The sequence below is a fragment of the Pelodiscus sinensis genome, chromosome 1 (assembly GCF_049634645.1).
Source record: "Pelodiscus sinensis isolate JC-2024 chromosome 1, ASM4963464v1, whole genome shotgun sequence".
Lineage (NCBI taxonomy): Eukaryota > Metazoa > Chordata > Testudines > Trionychidae > Pelodiscus > Pelodiscus sinensis.
Window position 1 is genome coordinate 160,672,937 of NC_134711.1, and position 23,043 is coordinate 160,695,979.

General features: G+C 40.1%; 1 protein-coding gene across 3 annotated transcripts in view; it reads left to right on the forward strand.

The window, feature by feature from the left end:
* Positions 1-23,043, forward strand: part of EPHA6 (EPH receptor A6) — an 842,774-nt gene that overhangs the window by 609,316 nt on the left and 210,415 nt on the right. For all 3 annotated transcript variants that reach the window (XM_075908927.1, XM_075908942.1, XM_075908935.1), the window contains one exon: positions 19,773-19,881. In XM_075908927.1, the coding sequence (XP_075765042.1) occupies positions 19,773-19,881 (109 nt within the window). The remainder of the gene's footprint in view (positions 1-19,772; positions 19,882-23,043) is intronic.

The window sequence follows — 23,043 nt, forward strand, 5'->3', positions numbered from 1 at the left end:
AATACTGCTGACAACATTTAAATGACTATATTTAACATAAAAGTTTCAAATTTATCCAGAAATTATCAGTTGCATCACAAATTGAAATCCATGCATTCTAATTTTGTATTATTCTGGGAAAGTAATTTTGGTACCACTATGGAACTATGGATCCTTAATATAGCATCCAGACAAACTGTTTACCCGTCAAATGTTACAGAAATCTTAGTTATCATTCAACCAAAAGCAACTCGGAACCTAAGAATATTAAGAATTAGTTACTAAAATGTCAACTCAATTTAATTTTGCCTATTCAGACAATAGTTTGTACATAATATCTCAGATAAACATTCAGATAGCTCCTGATTTTGTACTAATGAGGAATAAAAATGCCAAAAATGCTTTTAAGCCTTATACGCTTAGGCCTGGTCTACACTAGGACCTTAGTCCAAAATTAGCCCCCCCAAGGTTGATTTTCTAAGCAAAATCACACTACCAAGCCCGTTATTCCAGAATAAGGGGTCATGGAATTCAAACTCTGCAGTCCTGCTTTTCATGAGGAGTAACACTATTCCTGAACTTGTAAGTCTGAAATAACATTAGCGTGGACACTCTGGTGCCGCTAATTCAAACTAATTGGCCTCTGGGAGGCCTCTCACAGCTCCCCAGAGTGCTTCCTGGGACTTTGAGTCAGAGGCCACATTAACGGAGCCTAACTTGGACTACATTCAATTCCTCCCCATAGTGAAGACATGGAACTTCGAATTTGTAAAATGGGGTGCCCAGAAGTCGAATTTAGTACATTTGAAATAATCTCCTAGTGTAGATATGGCCTTAAATACCACTTTCAAAGATAATGTAGGGCTAGATTGTTAAAGGTATCTAGCTACCTTCAGATGCAGAGAGGCACTGAGTGGAATTTTCAAAAATTCTCCATGCTTCTAATTTTTTTTTTTTACACTTTTGAAGTGAAACATTTCAACTTCTGAATTTTACTTCACTTTTATTTTATTGAAAAGGTAAAAAAAAATTGAAAATGAAATACATTGATTGAAAACATATATTTTATTTTTTTAGTTTAACCACTGAAAAATAGGAATAAACTATGTGAATAACCAATGTGCTTAAGTTATTTTTGAAAATGTGACTCAGCCTCCTAGGTCATTTGTACACTTCACAAGAGCTTATTCTTGGCCCTTTAGCTCAAACAGTATAGACTAAGGCACTGAGATCCAGATGACAGTGATGTTATTACAAGTGTAGGTGTGGTGTATACATTCACTATGGCCAGACAACCTCATCCCAAAAGTCTGAACTCTGCAGCAGTTCAAACTCCCATAAGGGCCTCCACCTGTGATGATGTTCCTGGACAGGTTGTCTGTGGGGATAGAATCTGAACCTCTGTATCTAAAACTATCAGCTCCTGCTCCTGGAGATAAAGGACCAAGTGCAAAGCAGATCACAAAAAGAAAAAATGAAGGAAGTTCCTTTTACACATATACACTGAGAGGTTGTAATTAGTAGTTTTCTCATTCTGAAACTTATACTATGTGAAGTATAAAAAACATCTTTGTAATGTTGGGTGTTTTGCTTGCTGTATCAAAGGTATTAAATATCCACATTGTATGACTCTCTCACATTTTATTGCAAACCAAAAATTCAAGCCCACCTTGCTAATATCTTTGGTGAATCTGGGTTGAGTTTTGAGTCAATCTGGGCTCATTAATTGTTTCAAATGGAAATTGTTGGCAACTTAGTTGTTTTGACGTGAATTAGCATGTGATTGTTTCAGTTGAGTTATGTTAGGAATTATTTGGTTTGTTCAAATGCTTAACTTAAAGCAAAATGTAAATTTAATTCATGTAAAAATCTACATAAATTAAAATAAAAAAGATTTTCCTGAATCCAGAGCAAACTAAAATCAATATTTCTCCTAAGTCTCCCTGAAAGACTTCCAGAATAGATTAGTGAATCAGAGTTCAGATGTTATATTCCATAGACCTAGTACTAATGATCCTATCCTCCATGGGAACTGCATTTTGAAAACTGGGGATATGTCTACACAGAATAAAACAAACCTTAAACAGGCATTCAGCATATTGCCAGATTGCAGCCAGATAGCTTCAAATGATTAGTGCCCCATAGATGAAAACATAGTTTAGGGATTCATTACATTAGAGTAGGAACACAGAGAGATGCAATTTCATGACCAAAGTTATTTGCAACCAGACTTTGATTTAGTTAGATCACCATGAATTACTTAATCTAAGTTATGTCTGCAAATAATTGTGGGTATGAAAAGACAAGAACAGCTAAGGACTGGACTCAGTCTCACCCAGTATGTGTAAAGTGTAACCACATGTGATTGTGACAAATGAGGAAGACACTGACAGCAGCAGGCTTTAGCCCTTTCATGAGAGTGAGTTCAAAACCCTCGGAAGAAAAAGTAAGATGACAGATCAATATCTGGAGACTAATATGGGGCTGCAGCATTGCAATCAATTGACGTTTGAGTGGTGTTCTCCACATCTTCAATTGTTTCTGCAGTCTGAGGGGTTTGGGATGTCAAGAGAATTAAGTGCAGATGGTATTTCCTAAACTATAAGACAAGTACATTTAGCTTCTTCTAGGAGCAATTGTTGCCTGACTTATCTCTGTCTTGATGCATACAAAACTCAGCCTGCTGATGGTGGGTAAGCAGTTGACAACCCGTGACTATTCCTCTGCCATTAACCTCAGTTGAAAAAAAAAATAGAAAAGAAACAAAAAAAAACCCCAACCCCTATATTACATGTTCTGCCAAATCTCCCCATGCTCATTTGCTTGTGTGTTGAATCCACATCTTCTTTGGATGGTAATTCCTTCAGGGAAAGGATTATTTCTTTTGTGTGTTTTTACAGGATCCAGCATCTGGGACCTAAGCCATTTCAATACTATCACTATGAATATTCACTGCTAATAGCAAAATAATACATACATATCCCTTCAGTAGCAGTGAAGAAAAATTGTAAGAGGAAAAGCCTTTTAGAATATTAATATAGTAATTTATTACAAGAGAGAGAGAATTGCTTGAAAACTCATTGGATTAAATTTAATAAAAGCATTTTAAGATAAATATATTTAAGTAATAGAGCAAGCATAGAAATATTTCCTTAACATAAAATGGACTGTGATGTTTTTGTAATGGTTATAAACACTATGGCAGAGCTCTGGTCATGCCCCCTGGGTCCTGTGCTTCTTGGCAGATTTTAAGATGCCTTAATGGCTCATGGTAACCCTCCCACTCACTCCTGTTCCATTCAGAGGCAAGAGTTCCCCACTTATTGAGCCATGTTCATCATAGACCAGTCACTAGCTTGGAGAGAAAAACCCTTCCGCTGTCCAAAAGTCCCCTTTCCCCTAGTGGAGGCCCACTGGATGTGGGGAGCCTGGTCCTGCCCACTGGATGTGGGGAGCCTGGTCCTGCCCACTTACTCCAGGTTCCGACCCATGGCCCTCAGTAGCAGCTACTAGAAAGGCTCTTGCCCTTATCCTCACAGTATGGCAGCCTCTCTCTGGCTTGCATCCTATAGTTTGCCTCCACTCTGTGCTTCCTCTTCCACTCCAGTCCATCCTTCTTCTCCTTCGCTCTCCTTGCCTGCGGGGAAACCTTTTATAATAGACTGGCAGGCCTAACTGGCTGCAGATGTCCCATTAGCCTGCTGCTGCAGGCCAGCTCTCAATGAGTCCTGGATGCCTGTCTGACTTAATTGCTGGGCAGCAGTCTCAAGCAGCCTACCCAGGGAACAGGAAACTGCTCACTCAGCTACTGGTATGCCTGCCCTCCATCCAGCTCCTGCAGCCTGCTGCCTTTGGTCTGCCACAACACAACTGAAGTATGTACTTGGATGATGAGTTTTGCTCATTTTTAAACACCGGACTAACAGAAACAAGGTGGTTACATATAGCCATTGCAAACCACTTTTGCTTTATTAGCTGTACAAGAGATAAGAGCTTTGTTACACCTCCTGATTTTTGTTTCTCTGGGGTTTGGTAATCTAATAGTATAATATAATTAACCACTACCAGGGGGAAAGAGAAGCTGAAAGAATGCTATCTCGTGAGAAAAATGAAACCTGATGACGTGCTTCTATAGAAAAATACTATGAATGTAAGTTTTAAAAATTATTATTTGTAAACTTAGTTTTCTTTGAGTGGCTCTGCATATTCCCAGTAATGGGTAATGCACCAACTAATGCAACCTAACAATAGCCCCTTCATCTATGCCTCACCTCAGACTTTATGAACATTCTGAGGGTTAGGCTATATATGGGGACACTGAGACTATACAAAGGGGCACCACTTGTGCCAGATGGAAGTGAAACACTCTGAGCTTTTGAATCTGGCTTTTTTTTCCCTCCTGTTTTAGTCTAGAATAGTCTATTGTCATTCATTTTTTGTGTTACTATACATAGTGTTTTAGTTACCAACTTGGTTTTCAGGTTTATTTCTATGGGCACATCTAAACGACATGTGGGGTTTTTTTTCAAAAGAGGATATGAAAATTCCACGAGTGTCTGGAATGAAGTCTGATTGTGTTTTTTTTGGTAAAAAAAAAAAAACCTTTTTCAAAAAAACCACGTAAACCTACTTTTTAAAGGAAGAGCATTTTTTTGAAAACGGATTTTTTTCTGAAAAAAAAAAAACGCTCCCAGACTACTTTCGCTTTCGAAAGTGAGGTTGGAAAAAGATATGCAAATTCCCGCAGAATTTGCATATCCTCTTTTGAAAATTCTATGTAGTCTAGATATAGCCTGAGGGATTACAGAACAGAAGAAGAAGAAGAAACTGAGCTTTAAGAGATGTACTTTCTGCCCAGTCATCTTTCTCAGTATTGGACGTCTATGTGAGGTGTCTTAAGTGACTCAGTGACCATCAACCCTGTTCTGGGTGTTCCATCTATCATGCTTTCACACGTGCAGCACATAAGGAGAGTCAGATTAGGCTGTGGGTGGTCCTGTTTAAGGAATTTCTCCCTGCTAATCATTCAGGTTCCAGGAGATCTTTGGATTTGAAGACTAACGGGCCCATATTGTCTCCAGTTGCATCAATGAATAAGGCTAACATGTCAGAAAAGGCCCAGAGATCCACACCTTTGCTGCTTCCAGCATACATTCCCATTTGATCATATCCTCCTATGAAAGCTGCCAAGATATCAGAGGCGTTATCTGCTCAGCCTGCATCTAAAGACCCTATGCCAAGGTTCGAGTTGTGTCAGTTCCAAAGAAGAAAGCAAAGGAGAAGACAGTCACAGTGCCAGATCCCATGGGTCAGATTTGACAGTTCCATCCAAATTGGGTTCATCTTCTATGGTACCACATCTGAGACCCAAATCAGCTCCACGTTCTGTTTTTTTAATCCAGAATTATAGAGTTGAATCTCTCTCTGGATCCAGTGATACCTAAGCCTATAAAATTGTCACCTTTGTCTTTACAAACCTTCTGTATTGGCATCAGATCTAAAGAGGAATATTACATTAGTAGCTGATGTTCATAGTTCACCTCCTGATTATTTTGCAGATGCTAGTGTGAGTTCCTTGGGGGACAGGAAGAAGATGAAGACCTCATCTGTTCTAATGTCTAAATCCCTACTCTTGAAAAGAGACATAGGATAGAACCGCCTCTGTTTCCTCCTCCTTTTTAAGACTTCTATATGCTCACCAGGCAGATCATTTTCGTCTTTCATGTCAGTTCATCCTCCAATGCAGTTCCCTACAGTGAACCCCATTGCAGATCCAAGGTTGGATCCACGGGTAGAAGAGGCTCATGAAAGAGTCAAAAGACCCGAGCTCTCCAGATGTATGCCACCAGGTATGGGTTTCCTTTGTTTTTTGGTCAGTTTGTGCCACCACATCCTATGGAGATGTTTCCGGACACTAAGTATTGGAGAGACTGGTAATTTTGAGCTCCAGGGTTATATTTGACTCTGCCACATGAGTTCTTGTGTCACCCACTCGGGATGGAGTCCTAATATTCCAGATGATAAAAATCTTCAGATCAGATTCCCGCAGATTCATCTGCCCCCAAGACTGTAGTGTCTGATAACACTGTGGAAGAAAACGAAGAGTTGAGTTCAATGGATCACTTGGCATCTACTTTGAACTTATCTTCAGCTGCTGTGGAAGAGGCTTTGCATCCAGTGTTTGACTTCCTTTGTGCTCCTTCAAAGAATAGGATGGCTTTATCTATTTTGAATGATCTTTTGCTAAGGCCATTTGGGTTACTCCTGCTTCCTGTCAACACATTTCTAAAAAAAAGCAGACAAACTGTATCAAATCCCACAGAGGCTGTTTCATGTTTTTCATACTCACTCCAAACCAAATTCTTTAGTGATTCTAGTAATGAGTAATAGATTTAGGTTTGGCCAAGATCAGTCAACTCCAGAAAATAGAAAAGGAAAGAAATTGGATGTCCTTGGAAGGAAGGCTTTTTTTTTTAATGTCCCACTATCAGCTCCGCCTATGAGACAAAATGGTTATGTTTGTGCAAAAGTTACCAGACCATCAGATGAAATTAGCCATTGCTATCTTGGGAGAGGGGGAAAGTGTGGCAAGACAGGGCTTCATTTGATGTTTCTGATTCTCTGGCATGAGCCATAACATCTTTGAATACTTTGAAAAGACTTGCATAGTTAGGGTCTTCATCATTTACTGTGGACACTTGCTTTAAGTGCTATTTTCTTCTGAGGGTGGTGGCTTTTCAGTAAAAAGATGGGAGAGTTTTTGGAAAACTCAGAAGAAACTAGGTCTACTGCTCATTCTCTAGATTAGTTCTTTACAGCTAGAAGGAGACATCCTATTCCTTGTTTTCATCACCAAAGAACATTTCATGCTCAACCTCCTTCATATTTTTCATTTCAGAAACATCAGCAACAACATCAGTAAGCACCTTCTTCTTGGCAGTCTCAGCAGAAGAAGCAGTCATTCAGGTAGGGTATGTCTACACTAGCACCCTAATTCAAACTAGGGAGGCTAATGTAGGCATTCGAAGTTGCAAATCAAGCCCAGGATTTAAATATCCCGCGCTTGATTTGCATCTTCCAGGCCGGTCACCATTTTTGAAATTTACAAGTCCGGACTAACTGCCTGCGTCTACACGCGGCAGGGACACGGTATTTCGAATTAAAGCCCTAAATCGAACTACCTGTTATTCCTCCTGCCGCTCTGGTCCCGGGGAGGCTGGAGCCACATGGCCTCCTCATTTCCCACTGCTCCAGGGGTGGGGAGGCTCAGGCCACATGGCCTCTTCTTTCCCCACTGCTCTAGAGATGCTGGGGTGCACACGCGCACTCTTCCCCTCCCCATGGTGGGGGCAGGGCCTCAGCAGAGGGGTGGGACTGTAGGTGGGTTTGGGGGCCTGCCTCCCCCAGCTTCAGCTGCACAGACCACCCATGCACAAGGGTCAAAGACTTTCAGACCAACTGACAAAGCTCCTTCCTAGCCTTTGGAAACATGCTGGCCCGCTTTATCAGCTACGAGAGGCTTGTTACATCACATAAATGGGTAATAAAATAACAGAAAATAATTGTTTGAAATACGAATTTTGAATTGCCTTTGTCCTTCCCTTTTCAGGGAACCATCTCATAAAGTTGTTTTATAGGAAGTTCAGCAATTTCTTTTGATTGGAGCACAAAGAAAGTTAACAAAGAGGGGGTGAAGCTTTTATTCAAGATAGATCCTAGTGCAGAAATAAGAGTGTTTCAGTGCAATTTTAGATTTAAGAAAGTTGAACACGTTCATCCAAATCTTTCACTTTCCAGTGTTAATTCATGCCTCCATCATCCCGCATTCTCAACTGTGGATTGGTTCACAATTCTCAATTTAAAGGATAATATTTCCATATTTCTGTTTGTCCAAATTATTGGACACAGCTGTTTTGTATTGGGACAGAGATATTTCCAGTACAAAGTCCTGCTGTTTGTCGTCTCTGCAGTGCCAAAAATCTTTACAAAGTGCCTTTCTGTAGTAGCAGTGCATTGCAGAGAACACAGTATCTTTATTTACCCATATTTTGATGACTGACTGATAAAATCATCTTCATAAGGAGATCTACTGACTCACATCCAGTTTACAACATCCCTTCTTACAGATTTAGGGCTGCTTCACATGGACAAATTTCTCTCCAACTCAGAGAATTCACTTTAATGGGATATATACTGGACTCAGTAACAGAAATGGCTTTTCTTCCAAGAAAGATAGATTTTTTTAAGATAATGCAGTCTATTTCAAAGATTCACAGCCATTAGACTCAGAAAGCAATTTTCTTTTTAGGTCTGATGCATCTCAAGGCAGTGACTAGTTGTGCCACTCTATTTGCATGGCTCAGATTGAGGCCAATGCAACATTGGATGCCTCTGATTTACAAGGCAAAGCTGGACAATGTTCACATGTCAGTCACTGTGCCACAAGACATTTTAGATTCGTTGACGTGATTAACAAACAGAACCAAGGAGCTCAAAAAGGTCCTTTTCAGTCCTCTTGTGCCATTTATTACAATAAAGTCTGATGTATTGAACGAAAGATCAGGGAGTTCATCTGGGTTCTCTGACCATTCAAAGTCACTTAAATATTTTAAACTGAGGGTGTTTCACCTGACTTTCAGATCTTTTTGCTTCTCATAAGGGGGGGAAGTTGTGCACGGAGAGAGACAAAATGACTGCTATGTATTACATCAGCAAGCAAGGAGGTGCTCACTCCACTATGTTGCAATCACTGTCTGGGATAGGGACATGCATGGTGCATGATCAGCCAGCTGGGGCAGGCTAGCTCTCCAGCCCTGCCTCTTCTGCATGCACACACTCCACAAGAGCCCAAAGGTCCCCATCGGCCACTCGCTCCAAACTAGCACCCCCAACCCATGTGTGCCAGAGGGTTGGCAACATGGTCTCAGCCCCAGAGCCCCAGGGCCATTTCGCAGGGGGGAGCAGCAGAATGGGAAGCAGTGGGGGTGTCTGGGGACAAAGCATGGGTGAGGCCACTCCTGGCAGTTGGAGGCATGGCCTCCCTTGACTTCTAGCTGCTGCCCATGGATAGGTACACTCTTCAGGAGGTCTATCTGATAGCCCTGCATTTAGCATGTATGAGCAATATGTTGGCAGGTCAGCTTGATAGATCGTTCTAAAATGCATGAGTGGTCATAAAAGGATCAGGTAATACAGAATATCTTCTGTATTCCAGTTGCAGATCTGTTTACTGCCAGGTTCAACAAGAGGTGTCTTTTTTTTATTCAAGAGTGGAAAAGGGTAGTCAGTGTATTTTGGATGATTTCCAAATGCAATGGGGAACAGGCCATCTGTAGATGGTTTATGGACCTGCTTCAGGTAGTGTAAGAGGTCTACACACACTGCTTCACTTGCCTCCAGACCTGTTGTCCCAGCAGCATGGCAGGATTCTTCATGCACAACTCCAGTCTCTCCATCTAATGGAGAAATGCATTATCTGACTCTGACTGATCTTAAAAGAATCTTGTTCCTTCTTTGTTCAAAATGTGTTGCTGAATTCTAGCCTATGAGGAAATGGGCTAGGTTTGTCTCTTGGGCACAGTTGCAGCTACTGTTTCTCATGTTTTAGAGTACTTGATGTACTTAAAGTCTGAAGAGCAGTCTTTAATTTCTCTTTAATATTTCTTATGGTGGCTTTCTCAGCTTATGCTTTGATCAGTGACAGACACTTATTCATACCTTATATGATTTTAAAGTTTCTCAATGGACTATCTAATACGTACCCCCAACTTGAGTGATCCAGTTCCAACACTGGACCTTAATTTGATGTTATCTCTGCTTATGAACCCTCGGCAGAGTGTTCTTTATTTTTACTTATATAATCAGACAGTATTTATTATTACTATAATGTCAGCCAGAAGGGTGAGCAAATTGAATATATTGATGGCAGAACTTAGTATTTTTTCATAAAGAGAAGGTGGTTCTTAGACCTGGGTCCAAGTTTTTACCAGAAATAATAGCCAAGCTTCATATCAAACAGGCAATAAATTTACCAGTGATTGATCCAAAGCACATGCTAAATAAAGGGAAATCTGCTTTACAGAACGTAGGAGGGTTTTAGCATATTTTAATATAGAATTAAAAATTTTAGGACGTCTTCTACTTAATTTATTTAAACTGTAAAAAGCATATAGGTTATTATGTATCTTCTCAATTTGTTTCCATATTGGTAAAACAATATATCCTTGAATGTCACAAATTAGTAGCAGTTCCTGTGCCTACTAATGTCAGATTGAATTCCTTTAGATCAATAGCAGCATCTTTTGCTTGCCTTAAATGTGTTCCTAATGGGGAAATTTATAAGGCTGCTCCTTTGAAGCTGGTCTATATATTTACTAAATGATGTGCTTTGGATATGGCTTCAAGACAGTTTTCAGAGAGCTTGCCAAACTACCCATTCTCAGAGCCATTTCAGAAACTATTGATGGTTATTGATAAGCAGCCAGAGTTCTTTGAGATAACTCTGCATATTCACACTTCCCATTCACCTTTCCCTATTTCTTAAAGTCCTGTCTTGGTTTCTCTGGGTCAGCAGTAGAAGGAATTGAGGCAGAAAAGGGCACAGCACTCCCTTATATAGATCACCCTCAGAATGCTCATACACATTTGGGGGAGGTAAAGCAAGTGGGCACATTTGCACTTTTATGCACACCTTTAATAGGCACTTCAGAAAAGTCTCCACTATCGGGCTGCACTGGTCAGCACTGTACACATGAGCATCAATATGCAGAGTCATCTCAAAGAACACCAGTTACAAGTAACCTTCATTTCCTTAATATTGCACTAAGCCTCCCTTTGGTGGAAGACTACTGTTTTGCTTGCTCCAGTTTACTGGTTGAAATGCAATTTGTGCTGCTTCAATTATTTAGGATAAAATTAGATACATCATTACGAGGAACAGCTAGAAGTTTTGGAATGATTATTAATGGTGGTGCATGAAGCAGAAAGAGGACTGTCTGACCCTGTAGGAGTAATAACAAAGTTAATTAATCAAAGAGGCTGTAGAATTTATATTGTGTGACTACTCAGAAATGTGGTAGAGCTTAGAACTTCCATTTGGAATTAGCATTAATCAAAATTTGGCTAAGAGTGTTGGTCAGAAAGGGAGTGCAAAAAATATTGCTGGGAAAATCTGTACCAAATCCCAACTGTCAGATTTGTTGATAGAACACAGTACAGTTTATAATGTAACCTTTCTTATTTGCCTACACTGTGACTTCCGGTCATCCCCTCTCGTACTTCATTCCATTTTCTCACTTATCTTCCCTTCTTATCCCTTTTTTAAAAAATTGTTTCACACTTCTCTATGTCATTTCTCTTCTTTCTTCATTAGCTAGTCATCTATTTCCGCATATCTGTATTTCTTCTTTAAAAAAATCAAAGCAGAGAGCCAGTATAAAGCAAATTGTTTCAGAAATCCTTGGAATGAACATCATGCTAGGTGTCATAATGGCTAGCCTGTTAGCAGGACAACAGTGCACTGCTATGATTAAGAACGAGGCAGTGGGCCAATCAGCAAATATGGATAGCTAAAGGCATTCTAGAGATTCATTGGTATCAGGTTTAGAGGAATTTTTGCTTAAACTGATTCCTGGCTTAGTGGACATATGGATACTGAATATAGTAGCTAACAATAAAGTGTATGGGAACAAAAGAGATAGTCAGTTGCCCATACAAACTGGGAAGAGAAGCAGAAAAATGAGAATGAGGTTAGACTTGATATATTCAATGTAGAGAGTAAAGAAAAGAGTCTTTTAATACCTAGAGCCAGCAGCTGAAAAACAAAGGGAAAGGACATAGATGATATATAGGACTGTTTTAGTCCTAACTACACGAATGGTAGTTGGTGCACAGACCAATGGCTGTTTGCTGCAAGATAATTTATTGTACGTACCAGTAAATAAATGAAGGAGAAGTTGAAAACTTTAATTTGATGCTTACAATCATCATTAAACACTGGAAATCTTACATTGAGCATCAGTAAAAACTGTTGAGATATGTAAAATTAATAGGGATTTGGGATAGTGGTAAGGGGGCAGCCACAGCAGGCATTGTCCTTAAGCATATTTTCCCTTTGTTTCTGCAGTCTGGAAAGATATATTAGGGTCCAGCCAAAGCAGATGCTATCCTTTGTGATGTATAAATATGTTCTTTCTCTTCGTTTTTGCGGCCTAGAAAAATAGATAAGCATGCAGCTGCTGTTCTTTGTTGTGTCTTTTACCTACCATCATTGGCTCTGTATAAATATTTCAGGATTACTTTATTTGCAATCTCTATAACCTGCTGATTTCAGAAAGTTTGTAGCACAGGAAAGTTTTGATTTAATTAGAAAATTTGTAAATAGCAATTAGGGGTGGGTATAATAATATTAATCGCCTGCTAATTAACATTCATTGTATGGGACTTAACATACCAAAAAAGGTTTTAGGGAAAGTAGTAATAATGGGTGAATAAACATACTAAAATAGATAAAAGGGTGTAATTGGTGCCAAATTGTTGCCACTTGCATGTTGTGTTGAATGTCCGAGGTAAACGTGCATGGGCAATAAAGCAGTTGCATTTATCTCATCTGCTCCTGGGTCGCCTGTTTCTTCTCTAACAAAAACAACTGTAAACATCTGGTATTGGAAGTAACACACTTGTTTCTGGGAGAACATTTACATTCTGTTAGCTAGTTACAGGCGCTATCATGGGGGGCAGGCAGGAGAGCCTTTTGGCCTGAATCTCAGGAGACAAAGGGGCCTAACATTTTGACATTTTTCTACCAAGTAATTTCCATATATTATACACTTTGCAGTTATAACAGAGACAACAAAAGACACTCTATATACCTGCAAAAATTGATTTAAATCATTGTGGGACATCGGGCCTTTGCCAATTTTTTGGTCACATCTGAGTGTTCATCTGCATGACTGGAGTAGCTGCTGTGATTAGTGATTCTACGTTATGAAACACTGTTTACAGTCTTTGCATAGTTCAGAGGTTTTGAAAGTCATAATTAATTCCGTTACTGTAAAGTGATTTTGCTTGGTCTGAGGGTGAGTTTAAACCTTAAATAAGATGTTTATCTCTGCATAGGAGATATTCATATTCCTGTTTTTTCTGATGTGTCTTTGTGTACAATAACCATATCAGGCTCAGCTATAAGCTACCTCTTCATCCAATTTTAGATTCACCTTTATAGACTTTTTTGTGATGATAAACTTTTAACTTTAGTTGTTTAAAAAACTTCATATCTAATCTGGCTTGCCCCATATTCATATTTATAATAACACACTAGTTATTAGAGTAATTTAATAATGGGAACATGTTAGCAGATGAAATTTCAAGACTTTGAAATAAGGCTATAACGGCCATAGTAAATAAACCTCCCCCCTCAACCGCCTCCCACACACACAGTTGTTAAATAATATTCACTGTGAGGTATATATACAATTAAAATTTTCTATAACCAGTAGCCTTTAGCAAATTAATTTATTGTGTGCAACTGTGTTTTAAAAGAACCTCTTATAAAAATGAAGCAAAGATTTGAAAGTGGTGCAAGTAAGAGATGGTGTAAGCAACAGAGTGAAGCAGCAGTTAAGAGTTAAAAAGCCAATGACATAATTTCTTGTAGAAAAGATGCCTCAGCCATTAGACGGTGACCATACTGACAGTGACACTTCTAATACTGATGATGAAAATTTTGTACCCATAAATGAAATTTCAATGCCACTACCTCAAAATGAGGAGGTCATTAATCAAGACACAGAAGTGCCAACAGTAGTGATAAATGTAGAATCTATGCTCAATTTAGACATTGAGCAGGCAGAAATGAGGACCTTGGAGATGCTGCACAGCAAGAGCAAAAACTTATGACTAGCATGGGACACAGTGTAACAACAGTGGCATCAGAACCTGATATTGGACTTCTTGATAAGAACATTGTTGCTCAAATGCAGTCATTTCTCTAAGTTAATTGTTTACAGATTCTAAGTAATATACCAAAGGATACTGAAAATCATGCTTTTCTCACTCGTCTGCTGGCAAAAACTCTTCCAAATGGAGAGATCTACACAAGCATAGGCTGTGAATTTTTGTTTATTGCCTGTGACCTCTCCATAACTTTTACTAGAAATATCCCTGACTAAATCTTAGGATAAGAGGGGTGGAAATATTATCAGGACCCTGTTCCACCTATTATGGCAAACAGGCTGGCACTGATTGGCTTGCCTGCAGTAACTGTATGGAGAGGATAGTAGTTGTTGCTTTTGGGTATGTTCCCCTTAATGTCCGCTGAGGCATTCTGCCTGCATCAACAGCCTATGGGCAGAATGTCTTCAGGAATGTCTTGACTGGGTACCAAGCACATACCCTATTCAAGTGGCTGCATAAACTATAATCTAACTCTTACTTCTTTCTTGTTTGTATGGCTCAGGAGCACCATGTACCTGAGTTACTTTCCCTCACACACACCACTCAGCCTGTATGTGGTATATCAAAGTGTACTCTTCTGATCCAAAAAAACATATTTCAAAGTATTTGGTTAAATTAAGGCATATTTTATTATTTTTGAATTAAAGCTTTATCAGAGACTTTTAAAATATATTTAATAATTTACAGCATTCCTGTTTCTGGAGGAATGTCCCGTACTATGCCACCTCATAAACCCTTTGTGCCCAGCAGTTCCCCAGTATGTTATTTTTGTGTTATAGCCTTCTTGTGAGGAGCTATTTCTAAAATGAAAAATGTTCTAGAGTGTCAGTCTTCTTACCAATGGGAAGGGGGGAGGGGTTCTTGTTGTTGTGCAGGGGGTTTGTTTGTTTGTTTGTTTGTTTGTTTGTTTGTTTGTTTGTTTTTAAGCCTAACAAAACAAACTGTTCCTATTCTGTTGGGAAATCTTTGTGTATATAACATTTGATGATTCAGTAACAGTGTTAGGACAGACAGCTCTTTCTTCTTTCAGATTTTAGATGACTGGTTTAGATGACATAAAGGATCTGGGAGAACCTTACCATACTGTTAAGTGGGGGGAATAATACCACAGTTGCCATTGTGGAAAATAAGAGCCTACCTGAATGGTGAAGTTTTGCAAAGCAAAAACCAATCCCAACTTTCCCACATCTGTGTGAAATAAAATCAGACACCTACCTTCTGATACCTAAACTTCAGGTTTTAAAAACATGGAACATGGATCTGATGCACTCCTCATTGTGGTTTTACAAGACTAATAGCTGACTCAGGTTTTGCTAAAGTAATACAACTCCTGCTTTTGCCAAATTCTCCCTTACAAGGAAGGGACATCTCCCAAGAGTCAAGACTTTGGGCTAATTTTAGTGAATTACACTCTATGAAACCAAATTTCACCTTTAAAAAGGTATTATAAAACAATTCAAGTATAATTTACTAATATGCTATCAAAATATTGCAATGTAATACATTTTAAGGCTATATAAAAAGAAACAGAAAAAGGAAGGAGATTGCAAGATATGAAGTGGATGGGAAGAAAAAAGGGGGTCGGATGAAAAAAAGTAGGGAGATGTCAAGGACAAAAAAACAGAGACATAATAAAACTCTTAAAACCTAAAGGTCAACTTTAAAAAATAGTTGAAAAGTGAAAAAATGTGGCTAAATAGATCAGATAGAAAGAAGTGCATATGCTAAAATTTGCCTAAGACAGCAAAGTGCCTGATCTGACCTCTGTTTTCAGGAATTTTGTAAAAACATTGAAAATTGCATTTGTTTTATTACTACATTCCCATGCCATAGCCAGTGTTTCCTGGTGGATTTGTGTGTATGTGCTGCTCAGTGCACTGTGCTTTTATTGATTTCTACAGGGATCACTTCAAGCAAAAATAAGCATTTCCATCACTTTCCAGGACTTACCTACTTCTCTGTCAGTTTTTACCAAACCCACATTTTCCAATTATACTTGTCTGTCATTTGACATTTTTATCTGACAAGTAAATTAAGGTCATCAGGAAGAGTCAGGCTTGAAGAGACCCTTTGTAGTGATGTGGCTAGTTGAAGAAAATCCTAATATATTGGACTCTGGTGCGTCTGCCAGAGATGGCAGAAAAGAACAAGGAGAGCAAAATAATGACTTTCTTAGGATATACAATCCCAGCTCAGGATCATCCTGGTTAGAGACAGAAAAGACAAATGTAGTCATTGTGTCTACCTTCCTACATGTGCAGGATATAGTCCTTGTTAGAGGACGTGTGTTATTAAACTGATATGAACAGATTTAAAAATTATAATGAAGCTAATGTTAAAAATGTACTTATTATACTGGCTGGGAAAAATATTTTCTGTACATCTGGGTGTTATTACACTTCATTTTAGCTAAAAAGCCAAGAAACAACAGTTCTACTAAACAGAAATGAAGCAGGAAGCCTGACTTTTGCTATTCAGAGTATTCAGCATGATGTTATTTGGGCTATGGAACTCGTTTGTGGCAACAATAACTCTATCTTTCCCCAATACTTAGAACTTCAGTTATCAGGAAAGAAAGCCTGATTTTGCCCACTTAGCAGTGAGCGCATATGAAAGATGTTCAGGAACAGGTTAGGCTATCTGAACCCCCATCATTTTTCTGCTGCACCTACTGAATTCACTCACCTGCATACAATTTTTTTCTATTGAACTAATCTTCAGAGGGCTGCAGTTTGTCCTCTAGTCCCCACTTCAAATGTTAGCAATATGCACTCATTTAGCGATTCCTTCTCTTGTTACAGCTTTTACAGCTTTATAATTCTGGTGCCTGAACAACCTCTGCAGCAATTTAGCAGGGGTGCTGACAGTTGAGAGATGATATTCAATATTTGATCTGAAGGCCTGGGTGATGATGATATTTGCATTTTTATTTGTGTCGCATCATTTTTTTGTTGCATTGATTTTTTCCAAGTGAATATGGCACTATTTAATATAGCATGATGCAAAGTCTAAAGCCATTCCCACAATATCAATAATTACTGTTTGGAAGAATAACTATTTAGTGCAGGGGTGGGAAACCTTTTCTGGGTCAGGAGCCACAGACCCACAAAAAAAAACCCTCACTGACATGGCCCCTAAATGAGAAGATACTCCCCACATTCTTACACACTAGAGCCTGGGGGAGGGGGGGGCAGGCCACTAGATTTTGTGTGCTCGAGCCCTGCAGGGAAGCAGCAGGGGCTAGAGTGCCAGTCTGGTTTCCCCAATGCTATGAGGAGCCCTGTTAGAGAGCCGTGAGCCCCGGGAGCTGGATCCAAGCAAGCTGGGGTCTGCATCCGGCTCCTGGGCCTGACGTTCCCCACCCCTAATTTAGTGAGTAGTTAGTAAAAGGTTTCAATGTACTTCAATGGATGATGTATGTGTTTAACCTGTATGTGAACAGTTTATGATCACAGATACTGAATGGAGTATTGTAACTTACTGCTTGCACATATCTTCATTAAATTATAGAGACAGAAACCTAATGACAGATTTAATGCATTGTTTTTATTGCAAATTGGACATAAATTACTATTGTTTTTATTTGCTTTGACTGCTGTTGCAAAGATAGTTCATACTATTAGTTGCTAAATCATTCACAAATATTATTTAAAGTCTGAATATTCACTCTTGTATTCAACATTTTTATGAGGCTTTTGATAGTTTGTGTACAGTATTCTGGGTTTCACAAAGTCCTAAGAAGATATACGTTGTACTAAGGCTTCTCCTCAAAGGAACCTAGATGATGTATTTAGGTTTGAATCAACTGAGACCCAAGGAAAGCTGAATGTTGTGTTTTCTGAGCCATGAACAACTGCATGAAATCCAGATTTGTTTTTCTTGAGGAAGCTGGGATTGATGTTGGTTTTGCATTTATTGAAGTCAGCTAAAACACCTAGTAACAGGGCATCTTTTCTTATCACTCAAAATACATATTCTGATCCTTATTTCTCAAAATTCTGAACCTTATATCTCATAGAAACTAAAAAAATAGAGAAAGATGGAAATGTATTGAAAGGTGATAATTTTCACATAAAATCAGAGGCAGATAAAGATCCTCGGAATTACAGAGCAAGAAAGCAAGATAATACAGCCTATTCCTTCTCTCATTCATAGAGCATCTAATACTGAGGCCTTGAAGTGATTGGCCTCTAGGAACCATGGCAATGTAAATGTTTAATATTAATAACAATAATAATTGGATCAGATGCACAGAAGCAATATTTTCAGATTATTTGTTTAGACCCAATGTTCGTTGGGGAAAGTAATAAGAACAGACAGATCTTAGACCAAAATTTTTTGTTGCTAGGTACAGTGCAGGGAATTAACTGATGAGACTACACTCGGATAACTCTGACACCCATTAGTTCCCCTAGAGAAAACTGATTGGGTTTATTATAGGTAATTAGTGAATCAGGCTGATGGTCTGATTGAGCTAATGAGCCAATTAGTCCATCAGCTCAAGATTGATAAAGAAGGAGAGAAAGTAAGTGCCAGGGGAAGAGGAGTAGGGCTAGCTACGCCCAGTTTCACAAAGACCTCAGGGAAGGAAGACCTCCCCTCTTCCATGGCCCTAAATGAAAGATGGAAAGCACAGGAGATATTGTAAACAGTACTGTTGTGAAGGAATGTAAAGATGTTGGTGGCATGAACTCAAATAAATGGTACTCTGGAACACTCACATACAAAAGAACACTCACATGAAAAATAAGAGTCCTTTCTCTTTTTGCTTCTGTGGAGCTCAGTTATGTAGCCCTTATGCACACAATACTGGAAGAGTTCCCCACAGAACAAATGCAAAATTGGGTTGGGGGTTAGACTGACTAAATAAATGTGCTGTCAATGTAACTAAAAGTCAGCTAAATTTTGATGCTGGCCAATTGCAAGAGTCTGAGAATTCTATAGGCCTTCATCTGATTATTTTGTAAAGTTCATACTCAAGAACCAAAGCTGGTTTTAGCAACTGTGACAGGACATAAAGGAAGTAGAATTTTATTCATTTAGAAGGGCCACAAACCATGTAGGACCTTAACTATATTTTTAAAAAATATGTGAATGCAATTGCTTTCCCAAAGCCCTTATAAAACAATTCCACTTCATGAGTTTTATTTTCTTGTGTTTAGAAAGAACTCACAGCATTACTTTTGTTATTATCTTATTACTATTATCTAATCTAATAGGAGCATTAGGCTCTTTAAAATATGGGACCTTATTTTCACACTGTAATTGTGTGTGCAACTGTGCACTTTGGATGCACGTTACCTCATGTAGACATTGCTAGCTGGAGAGTCTGTCTAGCCATCTGTATCTGGTAGTGTGGCTATATGGCCATTAGTAGGCTATATGGATAATTACAAGACAGGGCAGTGCTGTTTTGGAGATGTTCAATTTTACATTTCATAACTACTGGCTATTTTATGAGCTGATAGCTCCAGGCATTGGAAATTCCAGCGATTGTGACTATACTTTATAAAATGTGATAGTCAGGAGCAGAAGTTTCAGGACAAAATAACAGAGGCAAAAATTGACAATGTTTGCACAGCCCTCGGATACCTCTTTAGTCCTTATCTGACAAAACTGCCTCCCCACTTTCAGAAGCAGTGCAAGGAACTAAGTACCTGCTTGTTGATCTCCTCTCCTTCACTCCACAGGCAAATTTCACCCATTGCCCTCATTAACCATCAAAGAAATCATTGCAACTTTCAGTTCTCCTGGAGTAGTCAGACATTTGCTGGGTGGAATATTACAGTCCTTTCTACGTGTATCCCACTCATTGAAACTTCTCTGTGTTTCTGTTTCAGCTTCTGATATAGCTGCCGAGCAAGGGCAGATTCTTGTAATTGCCACTGCTGCTGTTGGTGGATTCACTCTTCTGGTTATCCTCACTCTGTTCTTCCTAATCACTGGGAGGTAATTCATATTATACTGTACTAGTTCATTTAGGGTAAGATTCATCCCAATTAGCAGGCTCACATTAGTTAAATCATTACTCCATAGCTTATGTGGTATATTGGGTCTTGTGCAGTCCACAAGTTATGGCCTGAATGGCACCCTCCCTGAGTGTTGCCAGATCTCCCAATTTTAGTGAAACTCTTGTAACACTTGGTGTTTTGTTTAAAGCCTCACTCCTAGAGTCGTGTGATTAGGTAAGAATCTCCACTTTCATTTTTTCTAGCCCTCATTTCTGAGAAAAGTTTTAAAAAAACAGATACAAGGGCTCCCTAAAGATTCAGAAACAAGAAGGCAAATAAAAAGAATCCCAAATGTATTATTTATTTTAAAACGCGTGGTTTTAAGCCAATCTCATGATTGGGAGGGTGGAGCTTGACTCATTATTTTATAAGCTTGCAGTTAGCAATAGTACACACTTTATTAACCTTTTCAACGACCTCTTTCTGTATTCATTTTTTTAAAATACATAAATCTATCAAATACACAAAGGGAAAATATACTGATTGAAATCTATTGCCTTATGAGTGTTTTATACATAAAAATCTTGTTTATCAAAACAGTCCAATCTAGAGTCATAGGTTTACTAATCTAAGTAAAGATTCTACTGGGTCAGAAGAAGGACAACTAAGATAAATGTGATCAACTTAAGTAAGAGAAACGTGAATCTAAAAACATTAGAATTAACATACTAACTGTAATACTAATTAGATTGTAGAAGAGATTCCCCAAAGGAAGTGAGGAGAGTCCTATTTACTTGGGATTTTTAAAATTAGACTGAGCAAAGCCCTATTAAATTTTCTTTAGCAAACATTGATGCATTAACAGGGGATACACTAGATGACCTATTAAGACATACCCAATGATTCTCTTATTCCATTTCCATTTCCTTCCTGGCAATACAATACTGAATGTTCAGCTTGCTTCACTTGATATGACGATCACTTTGCTTGATAGGATAAGGAGTTGTTTTGATTCTGAGGCCAGATTCTGTTCTTTCTTACACAAATGTAAAATTGGAATAAATCCATATAATCTCATTGGCATTACTACTGGTTTGCACAGACATAACTGAGATTAGAACCTGGCTATTTGCCAGTGTGGGGAATCATGTCTCTCAGATCCTCCACAAAGGATATCCATAGAGCAATCTGCCCTCCCATACAGAAGAATGGACTCAACAGCCTCCACAGCTCAGCCACAACTGGGCTCCAACATGGCCTCTCTGACATCCAGGTTTCACAAGAAATGAGCAGGACAGCCAATAAAGGACAGAGCCAGGTGGGCAAACACCATCTCCCCCCTACCTAATTGAGTTCCTAAGGAAAAAAACGTGTGTTCCCACTCTCTTTTGTTCCTGGGAGACATTGGTTATGCAGCCTCTCTGCAGTTGTACCTCTAGGAAACAGAAAAAGTCTTAGGGAGATGGAGCTTCTGTAGAGGAATGTATAGATTCAACTATTCTCTTAGGGTATGTCTACACTACAAAGTTAGTTCGAACTAACATCCGTTAGTTCGAACTAACTTTCATAGGCACTACACTAGTGCTCCGTTAGTTCGAATTTAATTCGAACTAACGGAGCGCTTAGTTCGAACTAGGTAATCCTCATTCCACGAGGATTAAGCCTAGTTTGAACTAGCTAGTTCGAATTAAGGGGTGTGTAGCCCCTTAATTCGAACTAGTGGGAGGCTAGCCCTCCCCAGCTTTCCCTGGTGGCCACTCTGGCCAACACCAGGGAAACTCTACTGCCCCCCTCCTGGCCCCGGACCCCTTAAAGGGGCACGGGCTGGCTACGGTGCCCGTGCCAGGTGCAAGCCTGCCAGCACCCAGCCAGCAGACCCTGCACCTGGCACGGATCAAGCCACCCACCCGATGCCCCCCAGCCCTCCTCCTCTTCCCGGGACCAGGATGGTGGCAAGAGGCGGGCACCCGCCTGGGCTAGTGCGGACATCGTGGACCTCATCCACGATCTCCACACTAGGCACAGGAAAGTGGCCGGCTTGGGCAGGATAGCTGCCAGCCTGGCCACCCAGGAGCAGGTGTGCAAGAGAATCAAGGGGGTCCACTGAGACCCCTGACCCTGAGCCCTGAGCTTACAATGGCCATCCTGGGTCAGACCAAAGGTCCATCTAGCCCAGTAGCCTGTCTGCCGACAGCGGCCAACCCTAGGGACTCTGGAGGGGATGGACCGAAGACAGTGACCAAGCCATTTGTCTCGTGCCATCCCTCTCCAACCTTCCACAAACCTTGGGCAGGGACACCACTCCTACCCCCTGGCTAATACCACTCCATGGACCCAACCTCCATGACTTGATCTCACTTCCCTTTAAACTCTGTTCCAGTTCTAGCCTTCACATCCTCCTGCAGCAAGGAGTTCCACAGGTTGAGTCTTTGCTTTCTGAAGAACAACTTTCTGTTACTAGTTTGAAGCCTGCTACCCATTCCTTTCCTTTGGTGTCCTCTAGTCCTTCTATTATGGGAACTAATGAAGAACTTTTCTGTATGCACCCTCTCCACCCAACTCCTGCTTTTAGAGACCTCTATCCTGTCCCCCCTCCGTCTCCTCTTTTCTAAGCTGAAAAGTCCCAGTCTCTTTAGCCTCTCTTCATATGGGACCTGTTCCCAACCCCTGATCATTTTAGTTGCCCTCCCCTCTCCCAGCCTCTCTCTTCCCCTCTCCCACCTCCTTTTCCCAGTCTCCCCCAGTTTTGTTCAATAAAGACAGATTCCATTTTGGAAGACACGTTATCTTTATTTTGTACATCAAGAAGAGGGGCTAGGGAAGGGTAAGTGGAAGGAGGGGAGGGAGGAATGGGGCACGAGCCCCCGATGGGGTGGACTGGGCTGGCTCTGCGGGCTTCTGGGGGTGGAAGCTCTCCTGCAGCCCCCCAATTGCCCCCTCTCCCCAGATGGCAGCCTGCGGCAAGTGCAGCCGGTCTGATGGCCAAGTGCTGTGATGTGCCCAGTGTGGGCACTCAGGGCACTCCAAGCCAGGACTGCTTTGCAAGCGGGGCACCCCTGAGAACTGTCTGTCCGGGGTGGGGGTCGGGACCCTTTAAGCACAGCCCTCGGCTAGCCTGAGACAGCATCTCCACGCTCTAAGTCCTCCTCTGATGCCCTGC